At 32.5% G+C, this 22,463-nt stretch overlaps 1 protein-coding gene across 1 annotated transcript; it reads right to left on the bottom strand.

The window, feature by feature from the left end:
• Positions 1–2,347: 2,347 nt before the first annotated feature.
• Positions 2,348–18,123, bottom strand: LOC127708624 (syntaxin-8-like). The gene is made up of 9 exons (XM_052213651.1): positions 18,073–18,123; positions 16,252–16,351; positions 11,632–11,726; positions 9,557–9,658; positions 8,871–8,995; positions 5,773–5,865; positions 4,235–4,336; positions 3,282–3,361; positions 2,348–2,493 (listed from the first exon to the last, which is right to left on the bottom strand). Exons 1-8 carry the CDS (start codon positions 18,087–18,089, stop codon positions 3,288–3,290), a joined length of 708 nt encoding a protein of 235 aa, XP_052069611.1. The 5' UTR covers positions 18,090–18,123; the 3' UTR covers positions 2,348–2,493; positions 3,282–3,287.
• Between the last annotated feature and the right edge of the window lie 4,340 nt (positions 18,124–22,463).

Raw genomic sequence — 22,463 nt, 5'->3', positions numbered from 1 at the left:
AACACTTGGCAGGGATCGTCAAGAAATACTTTTTTAAAAGCCGTAAACCATTTATATCATAAATGTGTATACTAAATCGGGAATAACAAGTAAAACAGAGAGTTTATATATACAAGAAGACAGTGACTCAGTCACAAAAGGTTCACATCAGAGTCTTTATTTTTCGTGCAACGTTCATGACAGAAATTATTTCACGTTCAACGTGAAATTATGTCTTATTTCACGTTTTTTCCGTGCAAGCACCCCCCCTTTACCACCCTCTGTAAAATATGCAATTAATGTTGAATGATGGAGTTTAGGTATAACATAAGGTTGTGACCTCAACCTTTGACCTACTGACCAAAAATTTACATGTGTTTTATTCTTTCTGGAGTATACTCATGTTAAGTTTGGCGAATGTTAGTCACATGGTCAAAAGATATTGCCCAGAAACAAAAAAAAAAACACCATTTCAGTGTTCAATCCTTATATCCATTGAGAGAATTGAGAGAATAGATGGTAATGAACTGTCCATTGCTATTTTAGATATGTAATGGATGGTTGAAAAATTCTGTAACAAATATTACTGCCTCATTGTATAGATTGTAAATCAACGAGTTTAAATGGCATGTTTTCAGAGTGGAAATCTAGATGACATCTCCCTTCTGCCATAGAACTACCACTCTATCCCTACCAAGTCTAGAACACTGATATTTCAATTACCGGTACTTGATATTCTTTGAAAGTTTTTAAACAATGATTTGTTGATAAAGGCATATCCATACTTCTTCAGACATTTCCTTTCCTGACCCAACAAAACTTACAATACACTATCACAACGCTTCATTGTATAGCAAGGAACACTGGTACTGGAGACTTGGCCACTATGACTCTTATCATATTTATTTTTGTTTATACTCTTTTTTCAAAGTAGCTAAACAGTATGCTAAAATTATGAAAAGGATTCATTTTCTTACTGTGTTACCTATTGCTTATAGTATCTAAGAATCAGACTTGACCATGAAAACTTTACCTTGATCACTGATCCATGAAAAGAGGTTATGGTCAGGTGAACCCTGTTTGATCGACATGAACACCTTCCAAGGATCCATATATACCAAATATAGTTATCCTATTACTCATAATAAGTGAGAGGGTCCTCAGTAGCAGAGTGGTCTTAGTAGTCGAACTACTGTATCACTAGCCTGCCAACACTGAGGTTGTGATTTCAATCACACACGTGGCAGGTGTGCTTGACTACAATCTTTATTGACTGGGATTGTCAGTTTTCCTACCGATATTCAGTGATTTTCTCTGGGCACTCCATCTTCCTCCACAAATAAAAACTGACCACCACCAACAATCAATTAATCATAATAAGTGAGTGAATCACATGACAAAATAAAATGCTCCATAGGACAGCTTCATACAACTGCAGTTGTTGAACCCTGAACAGTAAAGGAAAGTATGAACACAACATCCAAGGTTGATACAGCTCTGAATTTGGATTGTGATTAAATATTTGATACAGCATATGTTTCTGACACAGAATGAATTTGGGCTGAGAACTTAAAAATTTGAAATTGAACATTTAGCTATCATGATCCAATATCCGAAATCTTAATACATGGTTACATTCATCATACCAAAGAACCCTAATAATTCAATTTTTGTTGAAATCAAGCAAACTTTAATATTGGACCCTTTGGACCTTAATGTGAACCAATTTGAAAATGTGGCCCAAAATTAAAATTCTAAATACACAGTTAGATTCGGCATATCAAAGAACTCCAAGAATTTAATTTCTGTCGATATTAAACAAAGTTTGATTTGGACCCTTTCAACATCAATGTGGACCAATTTAAATGCAGGGTCCAAAATCCGTAATCTATATACACAGTTAGATTCAGCATATTTAAGAACCCCAAGAATTCAAGACTTTGAATCAAACCCCATTGAAATTGGTCAAGAAATTAGCAACTTATACAAAGTATGAGAAAAGTATTGTTTTTGGCCTTATTCCTAAATGGTATGGGCCATAACCCCAAAAATCAATCCTAACTTTCCTTTTGTGTTATGAAACCTTGTGGTACAATTTCATAGAGATCCATACACTTATACTCAAGTTATTGTCTGGAAACCAAATGTCTTTGGATGACCACAACGACGTCATTCCATTATACGGCAACAAATAAAACCCAATATCGCAGATTTATGTGTTTAGTTTTCATTTTTTTCTGTTGATAATTTTTTTGGTTCTTGCATCATTGTGGTGTATTTCATGATTTAAGAGATACCCCGTTTACCAGTAACACTCAACTATTGTAAAGACAATATTTGATTCAATTACATAAAATAATGATACAAATTTAAAATAATAAATTATATTACACATATGAATTATAAAACAATAGTTATCACATTCATAATTTGGTCCTTTATAATGTAGTTTGTTTTTTAATTGCACTATTTTGGATAAAGCTCTGCATAGTTCCATCTAACTCTTTATGCAACCTGAAAAAAAAAACAAATAAAGGTTTAACCATATGGTAGCATAATGCTGTTGGTAATAAGGGTTTGATCTATATTTCTGTATATTTGGATGTAATTTTTCCTGCTTTCTTTAACAACATCTGCCTTCTTTTTAATATGTTCAAGCACCTGATCTATCATTTGATGTCTCTGTTTGATAATTTAGGTTGTTGTGTTGTTGTATTATTTATCTTAGTCTAAAATTCCTATATATTCATGCATCACTACACGGAATATCTGAGATGGAGAAAAATGAGGTTTTTGGCCCTAAAAATAGTTTAACCCCACTATGTTTTAGAACATGTACAAATAAGCATATTTTTTTATGATTACATTTTTTCTCTGTGCTTTGCATTCAAGTGGTGTAAAATGAGAAAAAATGTTTTGTCCATGAATTTTTCCCACACATTTCCCACGATACCAATCAGAATTTTAAAAATTTAAGATAAATGTCTGAATCTTATATTGCAATACTTCTATAGTTCATATTTTTTACTGTGTTACATTGAAATAATTAAAAAATGCATAAAACCTACATCTTGCATCAAGATTTGGGTTTTTGCTTATTTTTCATCATTTAACACCTGTGGTTTCTGAACATGTTATTTTATTAATCCCAACCATCTTGTCCTTTTGAAATGATTATCTCACTTGTGACAAATGAGGTTTCTGATTACATTTATTCCCCAGTTTGCATCCTTTTAATTTATACTACTTTTAACTTAAATACCACTTTTATATGATTATCTTCCTTTCTAACATTTACTCACCAATCTTTATTTGTTATGGTATGGCACAGCAACAATGACTATTATAGCAATAAACAACAACACAATGGCTACCCAGTATCCTACAAAATATAATGAAGTGAATTAGTGTACAGATATACTGAATGCTTACGTTTAAATTTGCATCAAAGTTGATTTGTGTTAATTATTTTTCTCCTCTTTTTGGTCTGATCAAGTTTTTTTGTTATTTAAGGAATGACTGTAATATTTTTTCTGTCTATGAAGAAATAACATCAAAAATGTGGTGCACACTGAATAACCGGCATAGCAGGTTATTTAAAAGTGTGCACCACATTTTTTATGTTATTTCGAATAGACAGAAAAAAAATATTAAAGTCATTCCTTATAATTTAATTCTAAAAAGGAGTAAATAATGATAAAAACGTTGATGACGTCGCGGTCACATGACAAAATTGTGTCTATGAGCTGATAGACAAAACACTTTCAGCCAATCAGAAGACTCGTTACATCCAAAATTAAATTATTCTAATTTAATGCTTACTTTTACCTGCACTGTTTGTTTGGAATCTTGCAAATTAATTATAATAAACAAAATACTAGCAGCTGTAAAAAGAATATTGCAAAATTTGTCTATATGATACAAAGATACCTTGAACTGGAAATTACATTTATTGTATTTTTTTAATGATTCACCTATTAATAATGTCCCTTGGCAATCAAGCAAAACCTGTACCTAAAATACATAAATTATGTTTGGCACTTGGTAATATTACTTAAAAATCAACATGTTGAAGCAGTAAAATTGAAAAAGTCTCACCTTTTCTGACAAAAACAAAATTTAATAAGTTTCAAAGCCAGAAAGGTTAATCATCACTACTGATTACAATTTACCTGAACTCATTAGGCAAATGTTTCAACAAAATGATACCACAATTTAGGATCTGTAATGGAAAATCATACTTTTAACAACCTACCACATGTATTTGACTTTCGATCTACAATTTTTATATGTCTTGTTTCTTTTATTAATCTTTCACCAGTTCTATCCATATGCTCTCCTATGTCATCAATTAATACTGAAAACAGAAACACACTGAATTATTTCAAAACAGATAATATAGAGTCATATTTTTTAACAGTGGTATCAATTTGGGCTTATTTTTCCTAAATGTCATATTGCAAGCCCTTTCACTATTCAATTTCTTTTTTGTTTGGTTCATATTTATAAAAAGAAAGGTTTGCCCTTGTAGATTGCTAAAAAGCCCTTTTTCTATTGAATATCTACTATTAATGATAAAATTATATTTAAATATACATGTACAAGCAATCGTTGTTGTCAAGATTATTCATGTTCATGACGTTCCAAGTACAAAATTTAACAGATGTGTCACTGAATACATAGTTACCTTGTGCAAACTTGAATTTGATGGCCGCAATTTCAAAATCAAAATTTAACCCTTTATGCAATTAAATCTTTTCATTTTATCTATTAGTTTGCCCTCTATGATCATCAGTTTTATCTATTAGTTTGTCCTCTATGATCATCAGTTTACCTCTATGATCATCAGTTTTATCTATTAGTTTGCCCTCTATGATCTATTAGTTTGTCCTCTATGATCATCAGTTTACCTCTATGATCATCAGTTTTATCTATTAGTTTGCCCTCTTTGATCATCAGTTTTATCTATTAGTTTGTCCTCTATGATCATCAGTTTTATCTATTAGTTTGTCCTCTATGATCATCAGTTTACCTCTATGATCATCAGTTTTATCTATTAGTTTGCCCTCTATGATCTATTAGTTTGTCCTCTATGATCATCAGTTTACCTCTATGATCATCAGTTTTATCTATTAGTTTGCCCTCTTTGATCATCAGTTTTATCTATTAGTTTGTCCTCTATGATCCTCAGTTTTATCTATTAGTTTGTCCTCTATGATCATCAGTTTACCTCTATGATCATCAGTTTTATCTATTAGTTTTGCCCTCTATGATCTATTAGTTTGTCCTCTATGATCATCAGTTTACCTCTATGATCATCAGTTTTATCTATTAGTTTGCCCTCTATGATCATCAGTTTTATCTATTAGTTTGTCCTCTATGATCATCAGTTTACCTCTACGATCATCAGTTTTATCTATTAGTTTGTCCTCTATGATCATCAGTTTACCTCTATGATCATCAGTTTTATCTATTAGTTTGCCCTCTATGATCTATTAGTTTGTCCTCTATGATCATCAGTTTACCTCTATGATCATCAGTTTTATCTATTAGTTTGCCCTCTATGATATCAGTTTTATCTATTAGTTTGCCCTCTATGATCATCAGTTTTATATATTAGTTTGCCCTCTATGATCTATTAGTTTGTCCTCTATGATCATCAGTTTGCCCTCCATGATCATCAGTTTTATCTATTAGTTTGCCCTCTATGATCTATTAGTTTGTCCTCTATGATCATCAGTTTACCTCTATGATCATCAGTTTTATCTAGAAATAAGATGAAACAATACTCACTATTCTGACTATCTACTTCATCACCTATATCTATGGCCATTTGTTTCTGCCGAGTGATAACATGAGAAAGTGATTCTAGACCTCTGTCTTGTTCTGAAAAATACCAAATTATACTATGTTAAAGCTTTCATTCATAGAAAGGGGATGCTATGGCCATCTCTTTTGATTGCAAATTCATTCTGTTATAAATAACTCTTTTTAGTAGTGTTCACACTTCAACAATTCTTTCTTTTAAGGAAAAACTGAAAAACTTGTTGAATAAGATTGGATAATTACCAGTTTGAAAGTGTCAAAATATAACTAACATTTCATATGCAAATCATGTTAATTTTCAAATGTTAGCATTAATTTCATAAACCACTCTCTCTGCCTCTTTGATTTCAGTAAATCAGGATCAAATATGTGTAATATGTAAACATTCACTATGGCTTATATATAGAATCTCCTTCTGTTGCATGAGACCTTTGATTGTTCTCCACTCAAGATGTTGAATTTTAGATTTTTCAACTTACAAGCTTTAGCAGGATTTTAAATGTGCTTGTTCGTAAGGTAACTCTCTGCAGAAAGACATGTAACACCTGCATTTAATATTATTCTGAATCCGGGCCGACAAGTCTTTGCTCTTTAAACCTAGGACCAGTGGCGTAGCTAGGCCATTTTTAAGTGTACGCCCGAACCTTGGCGAGGGGCTTGAGTGCCACCAGCGGGTTTAGGTCAGAGGACTTCCTGGTAAGAGGTTCGTTGGGGTGAAGCACCAGGAAGCTGACTCGTTATTGAGAAAGAAATATCATTTTAAATAAATTTGTCATAAAAAACTCATCAATAGTAACATACTTTAGAGTCTAATTTGTTAATTTATCAGTTATTGTGTTCATTTGGAATCTAATGGTCATAGGTTTCAGAGAAAAATGTCCAACCCAGTCACTTTATAATATGTTTAAAGGGAGATGTGGGATTAAACACAAGCAATCGACAAAAATCCCAAAAAGCAAAGAGTTTCCATTTCAATGTTGTCGTTCTATTAATTATTTTAACTTCATCTTATTTTCTCCCATTTTTATGCACAAATTTTGTTTATGGACACAGGAACTGATTAATGTTTATAGGTGGTCAGGTGTAACATAAAAATGTGTAAGGCCTGTGTCTCGCCTGGGATTGCTACTGTCAGTGTAAAAGCGGAATTTTAAGAAAAAAACCAAACTTTTTATTCCGATGCTTTTTATGAAATTGAACAATTAGCTGATATCCAAGTTTCATAACAATCTATGAAGGTATAAAGATTTAACATGTCACAAAAATGTAATCCAGTCTGTTAATTGCAAAAAATAAAAATAAAATGAGTCCGTCTGTCAGTAAAACACAGAAAAATGAAGAAAAAAATGTACTTTCAAATTTTGCTTCAGACATTATCTCTTAATCATAAAAAAGCTTCTGCCAAATTGTCATAAAATTTGATGAAGGTTTGACATGTACAAAGTAATTGATGTTTAACAAACTTTAACCTTAAGACTATCTTACTGTATTTACTTATTAACTGCAAAAAAAAAGTCCTTTTATCAGTAAAATACGGAAAAAATACATTTTTATTATGCTCTGGATACTATCTTTTGGTCATAAAAAAGCTTCTGTCCAAATTTCATTACATTCCATGAAGGTTTGACAAAGTTATTAAATGCTTAAACAAACTTTAACCATGCACATTCCACACCTAAATGTTGACAACGCCGACGCCGACAGAATCTAAGATCGGTGATATAAAGGTCACAGGCTCAATATTCACACTTTGACAGAAAATAAACAAAATTAATGTATAAACAAGCATTCTGAGAGTATTGCATGGCAATACATAGTCCCCTACCGGGTAAAAATTCATTATACTGGAACAAAAAGCTAGTTTGTTCTATAACTTGTCATGGTGTAAACAAAAAGAAAATATCAAGTCAATATCTTCAAGCATGACTAAAAACAGTGAGGAAAACTGATTAAATGAGTGAATTTTCAAGTCCAAGGACCATAACTCTGCACAAAATTATCAGACCGAAACAAAATTTTGAACTTGATCTGTATAACTTGTCATGATTAAACTATATACCAATTATCAATCAATATCTTCAAGCATGATGAAAAAAAGTGTGGAAAACACTTTAACATTTAATATGATTAATAATTCTCTAAAATTAGATATGATGTAATACAGTGTATATCTATTTTCAAATTAAAATCAAATATAATTAATAGTTCCAAATATTTTTTCTTTTATTTGTCACAAACTAATATAGATTTGTAACTTATCTATAAAATGTCAACAATTTTTATCTACACAATGTAATGTAATATATACATTTATAATAAAAATAGATTATTATCTAATTAAAGGATTTCACTTCATAATTTTTTTTATATAATATATATATATAGCATTCAGAAAATTAGTTTATACAAAATAACAAACAACCTGCCAAAAAATTCTTCAAATAATTTACCAAAGAATGTCTTTTAAAAAATTAGTTATCTCCCTTTGTACAGAAATATGGTTTAACATACATTTAGTACTCCAACATTAGATATGGCCCAGAGTTATGGTCCATAACTCTGGACTAAATCATCTGACCGGAACAAAAGTCGAACTTGATATATAACTTGTCATGGCAAAACTATATACCAAATATTAAATCAATATCTTCAAGAACGAAGAAAAAAGTGCGGAAAGCTGATTTGCCGGACTGACGGATGGACAGACGGACGGACAGACAGACGGACAGAGTGCAAACCTAAAGTCCACTTCGACTTCGCCAGTAGGGGACTAATAATATGATACCATTTGATTAAAAGTAAATTTCGTCACTTCTTTCTTCAATTACAAGTCATAGAGGAAAGAATTAAAAGGTTTTTAACCAGATCTTTTAATTTATTTAGATTAAAATATTTTTTATCTAAAATTTATGTGTACGCCCGGGCGTTTTGATGTAAACGTAACTACGCGCCTGAGGACCTCCTTCACTAGAGAGGAGCATGATGCCATGAGACTATTGAAACCATTTGAAGAAAGATAAATCAGTCTCTTAGAGATTTTTGTTAGAACAACTAATAGATCTTACGTTGAATAATTTGCTGCTGTTGTGATCTAACTTCAGTATTGGATCTTCCCTGGAAGTCTTCAGGTTCATCTCTTACACCCCAAGGATCATTACTACCAAAAGTATCGGTACCCATCAGCTTATTGCTGAAATAAAAAAATCTGTGCTGAAAAATTGGATCAACTATGACAAATGGATTAAGAGACAACTGTATGAAAACATATAGGCCACGAATATGATAAAAACTACTTGAGGTTCTTCATTAATCAAGCTAAGTTAGCTCTTATATAGTACTGATTCTACTGAACTCTGTGGCTTGCATGCTCTTGCTGTGGTCAGAGTAAAAGACACTACCTTGTACACAAAACCACTGTTTCCAAAAAAGTTCGATTATATGCATAATTTTGGATTTTGAAATTAATACCCCAATAATGATATCATATATACGAACAGAAGTCCACTTACTTCAAAAGATTGTTGAAAATTGAATAAAATCTGTTAAAAAATAAATCATGACACTGTCCTCACCTCTCCTGGTAGTATGATTACACACTTACCTATATCTAAAAGGGTGTAAAAATAACTATCCAAAACTGTCAGAATTGTTTTTGGAATCCTTGATGCAAATCGGGAAAAGTAAATCACTGATAACAATTTAAACAATTTGAACTTAACAGAAACTGAAGTTTTTAATTTAAATTACTTACCTAGACGTACTACCTTCATTTTTAAAAGCTTCATTGATCTGTTTTTCTTTAGTAATTAAATTATCAATCAACATCTGTCTACGTTCAACTTCTCTCTGTGTTCTAATAATTACAGTTAAGGCTACTAATGTAGGAATTATAAGTTATAAGTTGAAAAATTTGCATCTGTAAGTAACAGATATAAATATAAATATAAAACCCTTCAGACAATAATATTTGTCACTCCAGTTCATGCATTGAAAGGATTAGGTACAATAAGGGCTAATTTTGGACTAAAATTTGAAGTACATCTGATGAAAGATTTTTGACATTTTTTTAACACTTAAGTGCCTACTTCAGTCGATTCAATTAGTTTATGTAAAAGTTTTGAACTGATATGGTTATTAAAGGCGCTCAAATTCAAGATTAAATATGAAAAATCTATCAAATATTCCATAAAATGTCACATTTCAGATGGTTTTTTTTTTAAATGTAAGTGGCCTCATTTATGTTCAGTCTCAACCTAGAGGAGGGATGACACTCTGCACACGGCACGCAGATTTGTCTTATATTATCGATGGGTCGCAGTGATAATGTGTCATTTGTTATAAGCATGTCATGGTGTGAACATCACCTGGACACTAAAAATTTGTTGAATGAGATTATAAACTCAAGCAGTAATATACTGTTGTAATTATTATACAATACTCCTACATGTATTTATAATAAACAAATTTGGTAATTGTCATTATTTGCTTGGAATATACATGTATATCCCTTTATTAACTCTGCTAATTCCCGTGGACTTATTTCGTACGGCATGTAAATTAATTGAATACTCTTTAATTGAATTTATTTAATTTATTTGGGACAAAATTTTATTAAACACGAAATTATAAATATTGGGATTTCATTATCAGTACAAAAAATACGAGAAAACACAAAAGACAGTGCAAGCCGATCAACAGATACACAAAAAAATACAAAACAAAAAAATTAAAAAGCTATTTTACATGGTTTTTCTGGTGAAAAATTTTCATTTTGTCTTTAATATAATTAAAATACAAAGAGCAATGGTTTTTGTGCCTAATTTTTACGTATTTATTCACGGATTTGACCAATATATTTGGACATTTTATTTGAAAATCATTGTTTATCGACTTATTATGCAGCAACGGATGGAGACTTAAGGAGACCTTTTATATCCAAGGTTGTTTGAACAATATTTTTTAACTGGTATAAATGTCAATAATTTTTACATTCGAATTAACAAAATATTAACAAAAATTTATGCCTTGTATTTTAACAGAGATCGAATGCAAATTCCCGCCATTATGGGACATAATCTTTAATGATATAATTTACCAAAATGAAATAAAAAAACATTAAATATTTTATGCAAAAATCATTTTTGATCATCATTAAATCTTTCTATGAGAAAACTTGCTATATTTTTTATAAATGCAATAGAGTACATTTGATATCAAAACATGAACAAATCGATCTTTTTTCAATATTTGAAATTGCCAAACAAAAGCTGAAATCGTACCACGTGACCTGAAAAAAAATTGCACACAGCACCTAGGTGTTGTCCCTCCTCTGGTCTCAACCTTTATATATTTTATGTATAATCATCAAATACAATGTATATTTAAATATTACGACTGAACACAAGTGCGACCACTTCCATTTTAGACAAAAACCGTCTAAAAATTAGCAAAATGCTAAAATTGTGAAGATTTCAGTAACTTTGCATGAAATAACGATGCTAGTACCTGATGCATGTACATTGTATTGTCAAAAAAGCCCATATTTATGTAACAAAAGTATTCTACTTTCCAATAAATAGCTAAAAGTTGACATTTTAACAAATTTGTAAAAATGCTATATTTTGGGGCCAAAAAGGTGTCTTACCAGACCCACTCCTTTCCGATGAGTCAATGAAATAAAATAGTATATTTCCAAAAGAGGGTATAAATGACAAACAATCTGAATTAATGAAAACACACACACTGAACTTACATTGTACATTGTACTATAACTGGTAGACTGAAATACACTTGTTATACTATTGAATAATATTAACCAAAGGATACATATGATATGATGATGATGCTCTTATTAAATTCTGTTTCAGCTTGTTGACTTCATTTGAGAATGTTTTCAGTTTAACTCTTATTTGTGCTGACAGCTAAAAAATAGAAAAAAAATCTGGAATTACCAAACTTGAGGCTTTGATTCATTGCTATTGTAGCTTCAGAATAATGTCTATGTAAACATTTCACAGCAAAATCATGGGTGTTTTTCCTGGAAAATCTTGATAAATTAAAAAAATATTCATTTATATCTTGGCATTTTGCTGAAATATAAAAAATAAATGTGGATAGTGTCCACATGTGGACACAGATGGTGCCCCCGTTTGCATATCATATAGTTATAAAGGGACATAACTGAAGAAGGTTAAAGTGACGCTACCCAAATTTGAACTTGATCTGAGTTTTGTGGTAATAAGCATTGTGTGTAAGTCTCATAACATTTGGTTGAGGATAACTTAAGTAGAGAACAGAAACTAAAAATTCAGCAATTTTTCTATTCGTAAACACGCAGAACGGTTGTGTATAAGTTTTATAACATTTGGTTGAGACAAACTAAAGTTAGAGAACGGAAACAAAAAATTCAGCAATTTTTATGTTTATATATGGACATAACTCAAGAATGGTAAAAGTGTCCCCACCAAATTTCATACTTAATCTGAATTATGTAGTAATAAGCATTGTGTATAAGTTTCATAACATTTGGTTTAGGCAAACTAAAGTTATAAAACTGAAACAAAAAATTTGTACTTGATCTTAGTTTTGTGGTAATGAATATTGTGTATAGGTTTCATAATGTTTGGTTGGGGCAAACCTAAGTTACAGAATGGAAACTAAAAATTTTGCAATCTTTCGATTTATAAACGGGCATAACTCAATAATGGTTAAAGTGACACTACCCAAATTCAGCTTGATCTGTGTTTTATCAGTGAAAGTCAAAATTAAACATTGTATTGTATAAAGCATTGATTGTAGTTTATTCAACTATAATCATGGACAAAGGAAGATAATTTCAATTTTAAAAATAAAATGCTCCGCAGGGCGCAGCTTGATACGACCGCAGAGGTCGAACCCTGAACAGTTGGGGCAAGTATGGACACAACATTCAAGCTTGATACAGCTTTGCATTTGGATTGTGATTAAATAATTGACACAGCATAGGTTTCTGACACAGAATGAATGTGGTCTAAGAACTTAAAAATTTTAAATTGGACATTCACCTATTATGATCCAATATCCAAAATCTAAATACATGGTTAGATTCAGCATATCAAAGAACCCCAAGAATTCAATTTTTGATGAAATCAAACAAAGTTTAATTTTGGACCCTTTTGACCTCAATGTGGACAAAGTTGATAACGGGGCCCAAAAATCAAAAATCTAAATACATGGTTAGATTCAGCATATCAAAGAACCCCATATATTCAATTTTTGTTGAAATCAAACAAAGTTTAATTTTGGACCCCGATTTGGACCAACTTGAAAACTGGGCCCATAATCAAAAATCTAAATACAAGTTTAGATTCAGCATATCAAAGAACCCTAAGAATTCAATTTTTGTTAAAATCAAACTAAGTTTAATTTTGGACCCTTTGGACCTTAATGTAGACCAATTTGAAAACGGAACCAAAAATTAAGAATCTAAATACACGGTTAGATTCGGAATATCAAAGAACCCCAATAATTCAATTTTTGATGAAATCAAACAAAGTTTAATTTTGGACCCTTTGGACCTCAATGTGGACCAATTTAAAAACGGGGCCCAAAATCCAAAAAACTAAATACAGGGTTAGATTCAGCATATTAAAGAACCCCAAGAATTCAAGAATAAAACCCCATTGAAATTGGTCAAGAAATAAGCAATTTATACGAAGTATCTTCTTTTGCACAATACTGTGCAATTAAATATTTCTTGCTATTGCGCAATACTGTACAGTTGACAATTTCTTGCTATTGCGCAATATTGTGCTATTGGATATTTCTTGCTATTGCGCAATACTGTGCAATTGAAGATTTCTTGCTATTGCGCAATACTGTGCAATTGAAGATTTCTTGCTATTGTGCAATACTGTGCAATTGAAAATTTCTTGCTATTGCACAATACTTATTATATAATAATTTACACATCCTGTTTGGTGTGTATCTCCTACCATATCATTATTATTTGCTTTTAAATATAAATCAGAAATAACCAACTTAAAATGGAAAATTTTAAAAGAAAAAAAAAAGGAAAAAAAAAAAATCCCCCCCCCCCCCCCAATTTTTTGAACCCCCTTATGATTCATCACCCCCAAACTCAATCCCAGCCTTCCCTTTGTGGTATGGTACCTTGCAGTACAATTTCAGAGAGATCCATACACTTGAACACAAGTTATTGTCTGGAAACTAGAAAAATGCTTATTTTTGGCCCCTTTTTGGCCCCCAATTCCTAAACGTTTCGGCAATTACCCCCAAACTCAATTCCAGCTTTCCCTTTGTGATATGGAACCTTGTACTACAATTTCAGAAAGATCCATACACTTACACACAAGTTATTGTCATGAAACTAGAAAAATGCTTGTTTTTTGCCCCTTTTTTGGCCCCTAATTCCTAAAATTTTGAGGCAATTACCCCCAAAATCAATCCCAGCATTTCTTTTGTGATATGGAACCTTGTGGTACAATGTCAGAGAGATCCATACACTAACACACAAGTTATGTCTGGAAGTTACAAAAATGCTTATTTTTGGCCCCTTTTTGGCCCCTAATTCCTTTACTGTTGGTACCATAACCCCCAAAATCAATCCCAACCTTCCTTTTGTGGTATTGAACCTTGTGGTAAAATTTCATAGAGATCCATTCACTTAAACTAAAGTTAGAGTGCGAAAACCAATGTGTCTTAGGACGCCGCCGGACGACAACGACAACGTCATACCAATATACGACCACAAAAATTTTTTTGCGGTCGTATAATTACTCGATATTTAGAAGAAAATAAAAATTTTGCAATTTTTCCATTCATAAAGGAGCATAACTCTAGAATGGTTGAAGTGACGCCACCAAAATTCAAACTTGATCTGTGTTTTGTGGTAATAAGCATTGTGTATAAGTTTCATAACATTTGGTTGAGGCAAACTTAAGTGAGAGAACGGAAACTAAAAATTTTTCAATTTTTCCATTTATAAAGGGGCATAACTCTAGAACGGTCAAAGTGACGCCACCAAAATTCAAACTTGATCTGTGTTTTGTGGTAATAAGCATTGCGTATAAGTTTCATAACATTTGGTTGAGGAAAACTCAAGTTAGAGAATGGAAACCAATTTAGGGACGTACGGACGTACGTATATACAGACGAACAAGGGTAAAACTTAATGCCCCCACCGCTACGGCGTGGGGCATAAAAATCATCAAAAACATGTTTTTATAATTCTTATCTTCTCTAACGTATAGTTTTTTTTTCTGAAAATAATTGTGATGATCCTAACCTTACATGCTTATCTCAGCTTTTCAAGTTAGAAAAGAACATAATTAATGAAATTGTCTTCTCTTTAGTTATGATCGCAATCACAGATGTGACCACCTATGGTCGAAAAGGTTAATTCAAACTTCCTTTCATCAATCCTTTTGTAAGATAAATGCCTAGCTGTTATCCTGTAGATTTTAACTGTATTTTTGCAAAAATTATAAATAAATGTTTTTTGCAGAAAACTACATTATCACTTACATTTTTTTCTTAATTTTAAACCTGGTAGTGTTAAACATGATTAATAAAAGGAAATCACTATCAGTTCATAAGGGGTTAACAGCAAATGGTCCTTTAACTAATATATTTTTGACATTATGAAATCTGCCATATCTTGACTTACATGTACATCTAGAAATTGACGAGGGTTGGCTGAGAACAAAACTTTTACAACAAAAGAGATGATTCCATCCTCCAAATTGTGAACTTTCCATTTCTAATTAGCAACATTCCAGAGCTTGCTTTTCCTATCATGATAATACATTTCCTTGATTGAGAGTTGCTTGTTACAAGGACAATAATGAAACCAAAGGTTCAAGGGTTCATCCCTCTGAAAGTTTTAAGGACACCTTCACTGGTATCACAGAAAGAAACATATAATTGGATTTGTGCTTGCATGAGCAACACGATGGGTGCCACATGTGGAGCAAGAACTGCTAACTCTTCTGGGGCACCTGAGTTCACCCCTAGTTTTGTGTGGGTTTAGTGTTGCTCTTTAGTTTTCTATGTTGTATTTTGTTGATTTGTCAGTCTTTTCATTGTTTTTTGCCATGGTATTGTCAGTCTTTTCATTGTTTTTTGCCATGACATTGTCAGTCTTTTCATTGTTTTTTGCCATGGCATTATCAGTCATTTCATTGTTTTTTGCCATGGCATTGTCAGTCTTTTAATTATTTTTTTTGCCATGTCATTGTCAGTCTTTTCATTGTTTTTGCCATGGCATTGTCAGTCTTTTCATTGTTTTTTGCCATGGCATTGTCAGTCTTTACATTGTTTTTTGCCATGGCATTGTCAGTCTTTTCTTTGACTTCTGACTTTTAAATGTCCCATTGGTTTCTTCCACCTCTTTTTTAAAGCATTTATACTAAAGTTAACCTTAGCATCTTTACACACATTGTTTACCTTTGTGTATGTAGAACTTGTGCGACCATTTTTATTTCTATCATTGATCAAAACCATAAGTTCCTGTCCAACACTAGCACAGGCTTCATAGTCTTTTAACCTAAAAAAATCAATTACAGCAAAGATATTCAAACGCTGATTTTAAAATATGCAAAAAATTATAATGTTATGACAAAATTTTTCAAATGGGTCAAAATCTGATTTTCACTTCAAGACAGGTATTGTGTTAGCTTTAATTATATAATTTTACCTCTGAATATCTTGAATATTAATTGTAACTCTGGAGAAGATTCTTTACCAATTTTCCAAAATACACATAAACATATTTTCCAAAATTACATCTTTTCTTAAAATGAAACTAAAATTCTGAGTTTAAAGTAGTTTTGGTCACATCTCAACTCAATTTCAAACTGTAATGGCATTCCATGTAAAAGGGGGATTGTATTCATATAAATCATAATCTGGATAATAACACATGCGCTTTTAAATAACATTTTCTCATATGACAACTTTAATAAATTGCTTCGCAGAGCGCAGCTGGATATGACCGCAGAGGTCCAACCCTGAACCGTAGGGGCAAAAATGGACACAATATTTGTGCTTGATACAGGTCTGAATTTGGATTGTAATTCAATATTTGACACATAATAGGTTTCTGACACAGAATAACTGTAGTCAAAGAACTTAGAATTGGTTATATGATTTGAATTTATATATTATTGTCATGAAACTAGAAAAATATTTATTTGGGCCCCTTTTTGGCCCCTAATTCCTAAACTGTTGGGACCATAACCCCCAAAATCAATCCCAACCTTCCTTTTGTGGTTATAAACCTTATGTTTAAATTTCATAGATTTCTATTTACTAATACTAAAGTTATTGTCTGGAAACCAAATGTCTCCGGACGATGACGACGTGATACCAATATACGACCGCAAAATTTTTTGCAGTCATATAAAAATTCAATTTATAGCTGGTGTAGTGGACAAGACTGTTTCTGCAGTGCCTGTAAATACCAAACTTTGTGGTCTCATAGCTGAATCACATTCCTGGTTTTTTGCTTTCTCTGTGTGTTTTACATTTTTGCTACCTACTTATTGGATACATGTCTTGTAATATGCTCATAATAATATAAATACTTTCTTCTAATTATGTGATTTTTTTTAATTTGTTAATACCTCACTGCTTTGTTTTAAATCATTATTTATGCATTTAAGTGACATTTTAAAGTTTCAAAGTTCTTTTGATCCATATCCTGTTCTTTTCTATTTGATGTTTATGTGTACCTTATAAATTCATATATGACGCTTATTCTATGCCATGACATATATAATAGGTGCTTATTGTATATGGGTGCTAAATCCTATGCTTATGTGTGCTTGTCTCAACTTAATTTGTGTTATATTGTGATGTTTTATACACATATTTACATATATATTTGTCGGTTTCAAGAGCTTTCTTACTTTTATGACCGAACCTTTTGGGAGGGTCTGAAAATTGGGGTCCTACATTTCTATTTTTCTCCATTCTTTATACTTTTTGCCCATTATTCTCTATTCTTTACATTTAAGGACCTCATTATTCTCTATTCTTTATTTTTTTTGCCCATTATTCTCTATTCTGAAAAGACTTTCCACACCCTCCATAAATAATGCCCACCCCCCCCCCCCCCCCCTTCTGTTTTTAAGACTGGTCATTTTTAAAACGGAAGAAACGGAATGTCTATCTAGACGATTCTTCTTCTTATCATTGAGGAGGATAATGGATTAGGTGAAAGGTCTTTAAATATAGTTTTTGTGGGCTATATTATAAATAACTAACCAAGTATCGCTTGCCATCTTGTGATCGGAAGTTTACAAATTTTCAGTAAGGTGATTAAAGGTAAGATTTTATTTACTAAAGTTTGAAAATATCTGGGCCGGACTATTGCATGGATATATAGGTCCTGGGACTATTATATTATGTCAGGACATATTTAAAATGCATCTTACTATATAAATCCTTGACTAAATCAAAACAATTTTTTTCTTTCTTTTTTATTTGTATAGATTTAGAATATGAATTCAACGGTACAAATTTTCAGTACTGCACCATATGCGCATTTCGACAATAAATGTCTCTTTAGTGATGCTCGAGGCCAAAATATTTGAAAATCCAAAACCTATTAACAAACTGAAGAGCTAATCAACCAGAAATGACAAAAAGTATAACTGGCAAAGCCGGGCAAAGAATCAGAGCTATGCCTGAGTGAAATATATTCTTTAACTTAAAATGATTATAATAAAAGAACAGAGTTCCAATGTCCCCCGCGTTGCACATATTTTATCTATCCAAGGTACAAGGGCAATAACAACAAAAAAAGGACCTTTTTTGACTTGGACTGATTATCTTGTTAACGAAAATAAATTACATTTCAAACAGACCTTCAAAATTAAGGGCATTACTTATAGTATACTATAAGTTTTATAAAAATCTGGCAAGAATTGTACCCGTGAGAGCGCTAACGAGAAAATTTTCCATAAATTTGATATTTCCAAGGGGCATAACTCTTTAAAAAAGTCGATCGGCCACCATTATAGAACTTGTACGAGATCATGATTGCTGATATTAACCTAAGGTATAAGTTTTATAAAAATCTGGCAAGAGTTGTACCTGTGAGAGCGCTAACAAGACCGGACGGACGGACGGACAAACGGTCAGACGAACGGACGCCCGGTATTTCTATGTCCCCCAACAAAAACGTGCGCGGGGGACAAAAATTTAGTAACACTTTACATTAAATTTTCATAACGAATTACTGAATACTGGGCTGATGATACCCCGAGGACTAACAGTACACCAGCAGGGGTATCGACCCAGTGCCTGAGTGGTAGTGATAAATTAAACGGTATCCATTTTACTGCGCCAGATACGCATTTTGAAAATAAATGTCTCTTCAGTGATGCTCGAATCCAAAATATTTTGAAATCCAAAACTTATCAACAAATTGCAGAGCTAATCAACCAAAAAGGACAAAAAGTATAACCAAAGCCGGGCAATGAATTAGAGCTATGCATAGGCACATATATTCTTTAGCTTAAAACAATTTCAAAAAATTTAGTAACTTTACAGAAAATGTTGATAACGAAGTACTGGCTACTGGGCTAATAATATCAGTGGCGGATCCAGGGGGTCCGGGGGTTGGGACCCCCCTTTTTTTGACGATCAGTGCATTTGGATGGGGACATATAGTTGGAACCCCCCCTTTCCTTTATCCTGGGTTAGGAACCCCACTTTTATAACTGGCTGGATCCTCCCCTGAATATCCTCGTGGACTAACAGCACACCAGCACTGAGGGGTATCGCGGACCCAGTGGTAATACTAGTAATAAATTAAACGGTATCCCTTTTACTGCATCAGATGCGCATTTTGAAAATAAATGTCTCTTCAGTGATGCTCGAATCCAAAATACTTTGAAATCCAAAACTTGTTAACAAATTGAAGAGCTAGAAGGACAAAAAGTATAACCAAAGCATGCAAAGCTGGACAAGGAATCAGAGCTATATCGGTACCTTAGGGAGATATGTCCCCTAATTTTAAATAATTTCAGATATTTAGTTACATATATAAATTCTTATAACACAATAACCGTATAAAATCATACATTTATAGTTTTTTAGCAATACATAATGAGCTATACACCAGACTGAATCTTAGGGCATCCAAGACTCACTGGTGTATTGGCCTCCTGGTTTGATAAGAAATATGCCTGGTTTGATATGAAATATATCGTGCATGGGATATGAGGTCGTTTGCCGTAAAATCGTTAACCTATTTTCAAGCCGAATGTTCGTCCTGATTTGACCACGCGCTGCAGAAATCAAAGACAAATAATGATGATGATGATGATGATGATGATGATGATGATGATGATGATGATGATGATGATGATGATGATGATGATGATGATGATGATGATGATGATGATGATGATGATGATGATGATGATGATGATGATGATGATGATGATGATGATGATGATGATGATGATGATGATGATGATGATGATGATGATGATGATGATGATGATGATGATGATGATGATGATGATGATGATGATGATGATGATGATGATGATGATGATGATGATGATGATGATGATGATGATGATGATGATGATGATGATGATGATGATGATGATGATGATGATGATGATGATGATGATGATGATGATGATGATGATGATGATGATGATGATGATGATGATGATGATGATGATGATGATGATGATGATGATGATGATGATGATGATGATGATGATGATGATGATGATGATGATGATGATGATGATGATGATGATGATGGCTTTTTTTAGCAAATTATATATATAACACATTGTTCTGATTCTATACCGGCCATACGTATTTTCAATCCTTTGGTTTGATCAGTCGAGGGTTAGAACCCCACAGCCTCCCACACTCGAGGCGAGCACGCTATCACAAGACCACCGAGGCGGTCAAAGAAAATGAAATTTGAATCACTTTTGTAATGATCCATGTGTTACCATTTGTTGTGTTACTACCGTAATAATATGAATAAAAAATGAAATATTTTGAAAGTTCGTTTTAGTGACACACCCTGAAAAATTCTGGATCCATCCCTGTGTTATATCCAATATACATTTGTTATTAGATAACTACAGGAACATCCAAAATTTCAAACCAAATCTTCGTATCTTTCTACGAATTCAGTAAATGTTTTAAGTAACTGTGGTATATTCACGAAACCTCTGACAAAATGTTTTTTTCGGTTTTCTTTGAAATCTAAATCATCCCTACAGAAATGAGTTTAACGAACGAGTTGAGAAATATACACACCGTAAGAAATGGTTAAAGGAACATCATGCACCGTCCAAAACAAGGAAAATTAACAATATGAAACAAATATTTAAGTCTCTTTTGTCGCAAATTTTAGAATAAGGTGTCCCGTGTGAATTTGTGGACCTAAATTTCCAATTTAAGAAACAGACATGTTGTTATTGATGTTACTATCAAATTTATTTAAAGTAAGTTCACTGGGATAAATTTATGCAGTTTAATTAGAAATCTCTTGATTATTCAAAGAAAAAACATCATCACAGTAACGGTAACTAAGTTAACGTTTTCTTTTAAAAGGAAATTGGGCGGATATTTACTGAGTTCGGCCATACACTATGAATCTTAACAAACAGAGACCAAATGCTAGTCAGCGGATTTTGAATAAAAACAAATAAAGGTCACCGTACGATATTCAACAATGAGCAAAAGCCATACCGTATAGTCAGCTATAAACGGCTTCGACATGACAAAATGTGAAACAATTCAAACGAGAAAACCAACGGCCTGATTTATGACAAAACAATAAACGGAAAACAAAAATGACAGACATGATGATGGATGGCTTTTTTTAGCAAATTATATATATAACACATTGTTCTGATTCTATACCGGCCATACGTATTTTCAATCCTTTGGTTTGATCAGTCGAGGGTTAGAACCCCACAGCCTCCCACACTCGAGGCGAGCACGCTATCACAAGACCACCGAGATAAAAAATGACAGACATGAACCAACGACAACCACTGAATTACTGACTCCAGACTTGGGACAGGCACATATAGAATGTGGCGGGGTTAAACGTGTTTAACTCTCCTTACCTGCATGGGACATTGGTGTAATAGCACAAAATAAGATCAGACTGTAAAAATCAGTTGGAAATTTCTTCATTAGATTGACAGAAAGCATTTAAAAAAATAACATGAAGACAAAAGAAACAAAGTGCCGATCATAGAGGACTCGCACTTACTGAAAGCTAGCTCAAAGCCATCAACAACTAATAAATACATCATGTTCTTAAAGACTGCTATATATTTGAAAAATAGGGGAAAGATATCAAAAGGATATTCAAACTTATAAGTTGAAAACAAACTGACAATTTCATGGAAAAATTAAAAAACGACCAAAAGACACATATATATAGTATACAAAACACAACATAGAAAACTAAAGACTGAGCAACACGAACATTATGAATAAGAAGATGTGGTATGAGTGCCAATGAGACAACTCTCCATCCAAGTCACATGTTGTAAAAGTAAACCATTAATTATAGGTCAAAGTACGGCCTTCAACACGGAGCCTTGACTCACACTGAACAACAAGCTATAAAGGGTCCCAAAATGACTAGTGTTAAA

The sequence above is a fragment of the Mytilus californianus genome, unplaced genomic scaffold (assembly GCF_021869535.1).
Source record: "Mytilus californianus isolate M0D057914Y unplaced genomic scaffold, xbMytCali1.0.p SCAF_7, whole genome shotgun sequence".
NCBI classification, from domain to species: Eukaryota; Metazoa; Mollusca; class Bivalvia; order Mytilida; family Mytilidae; genus Mytilus; species Mytilus californianus.
This window is presented reverse-complemented; position numbering and strand designations above follow the sequence as displayed.

Coding starts and splice junctions, on each gene's coding strand:
- LOC127708624 (XM_052213651.1), bottom strand. Junction 11,727..16,251: donor CAAGTTCTACATACACAAAG/GTAAACAATGTG, acceptor TCTATTTTTTAG/CTGTCAGCACAAATAAGAGT. Junction 9,659..11,631: donor GCATCATCATCATATCATAT/GTATCCTTTGGT, acceptor TGTAATTATTAG/AACACAGAGAGAAGTTGAAC.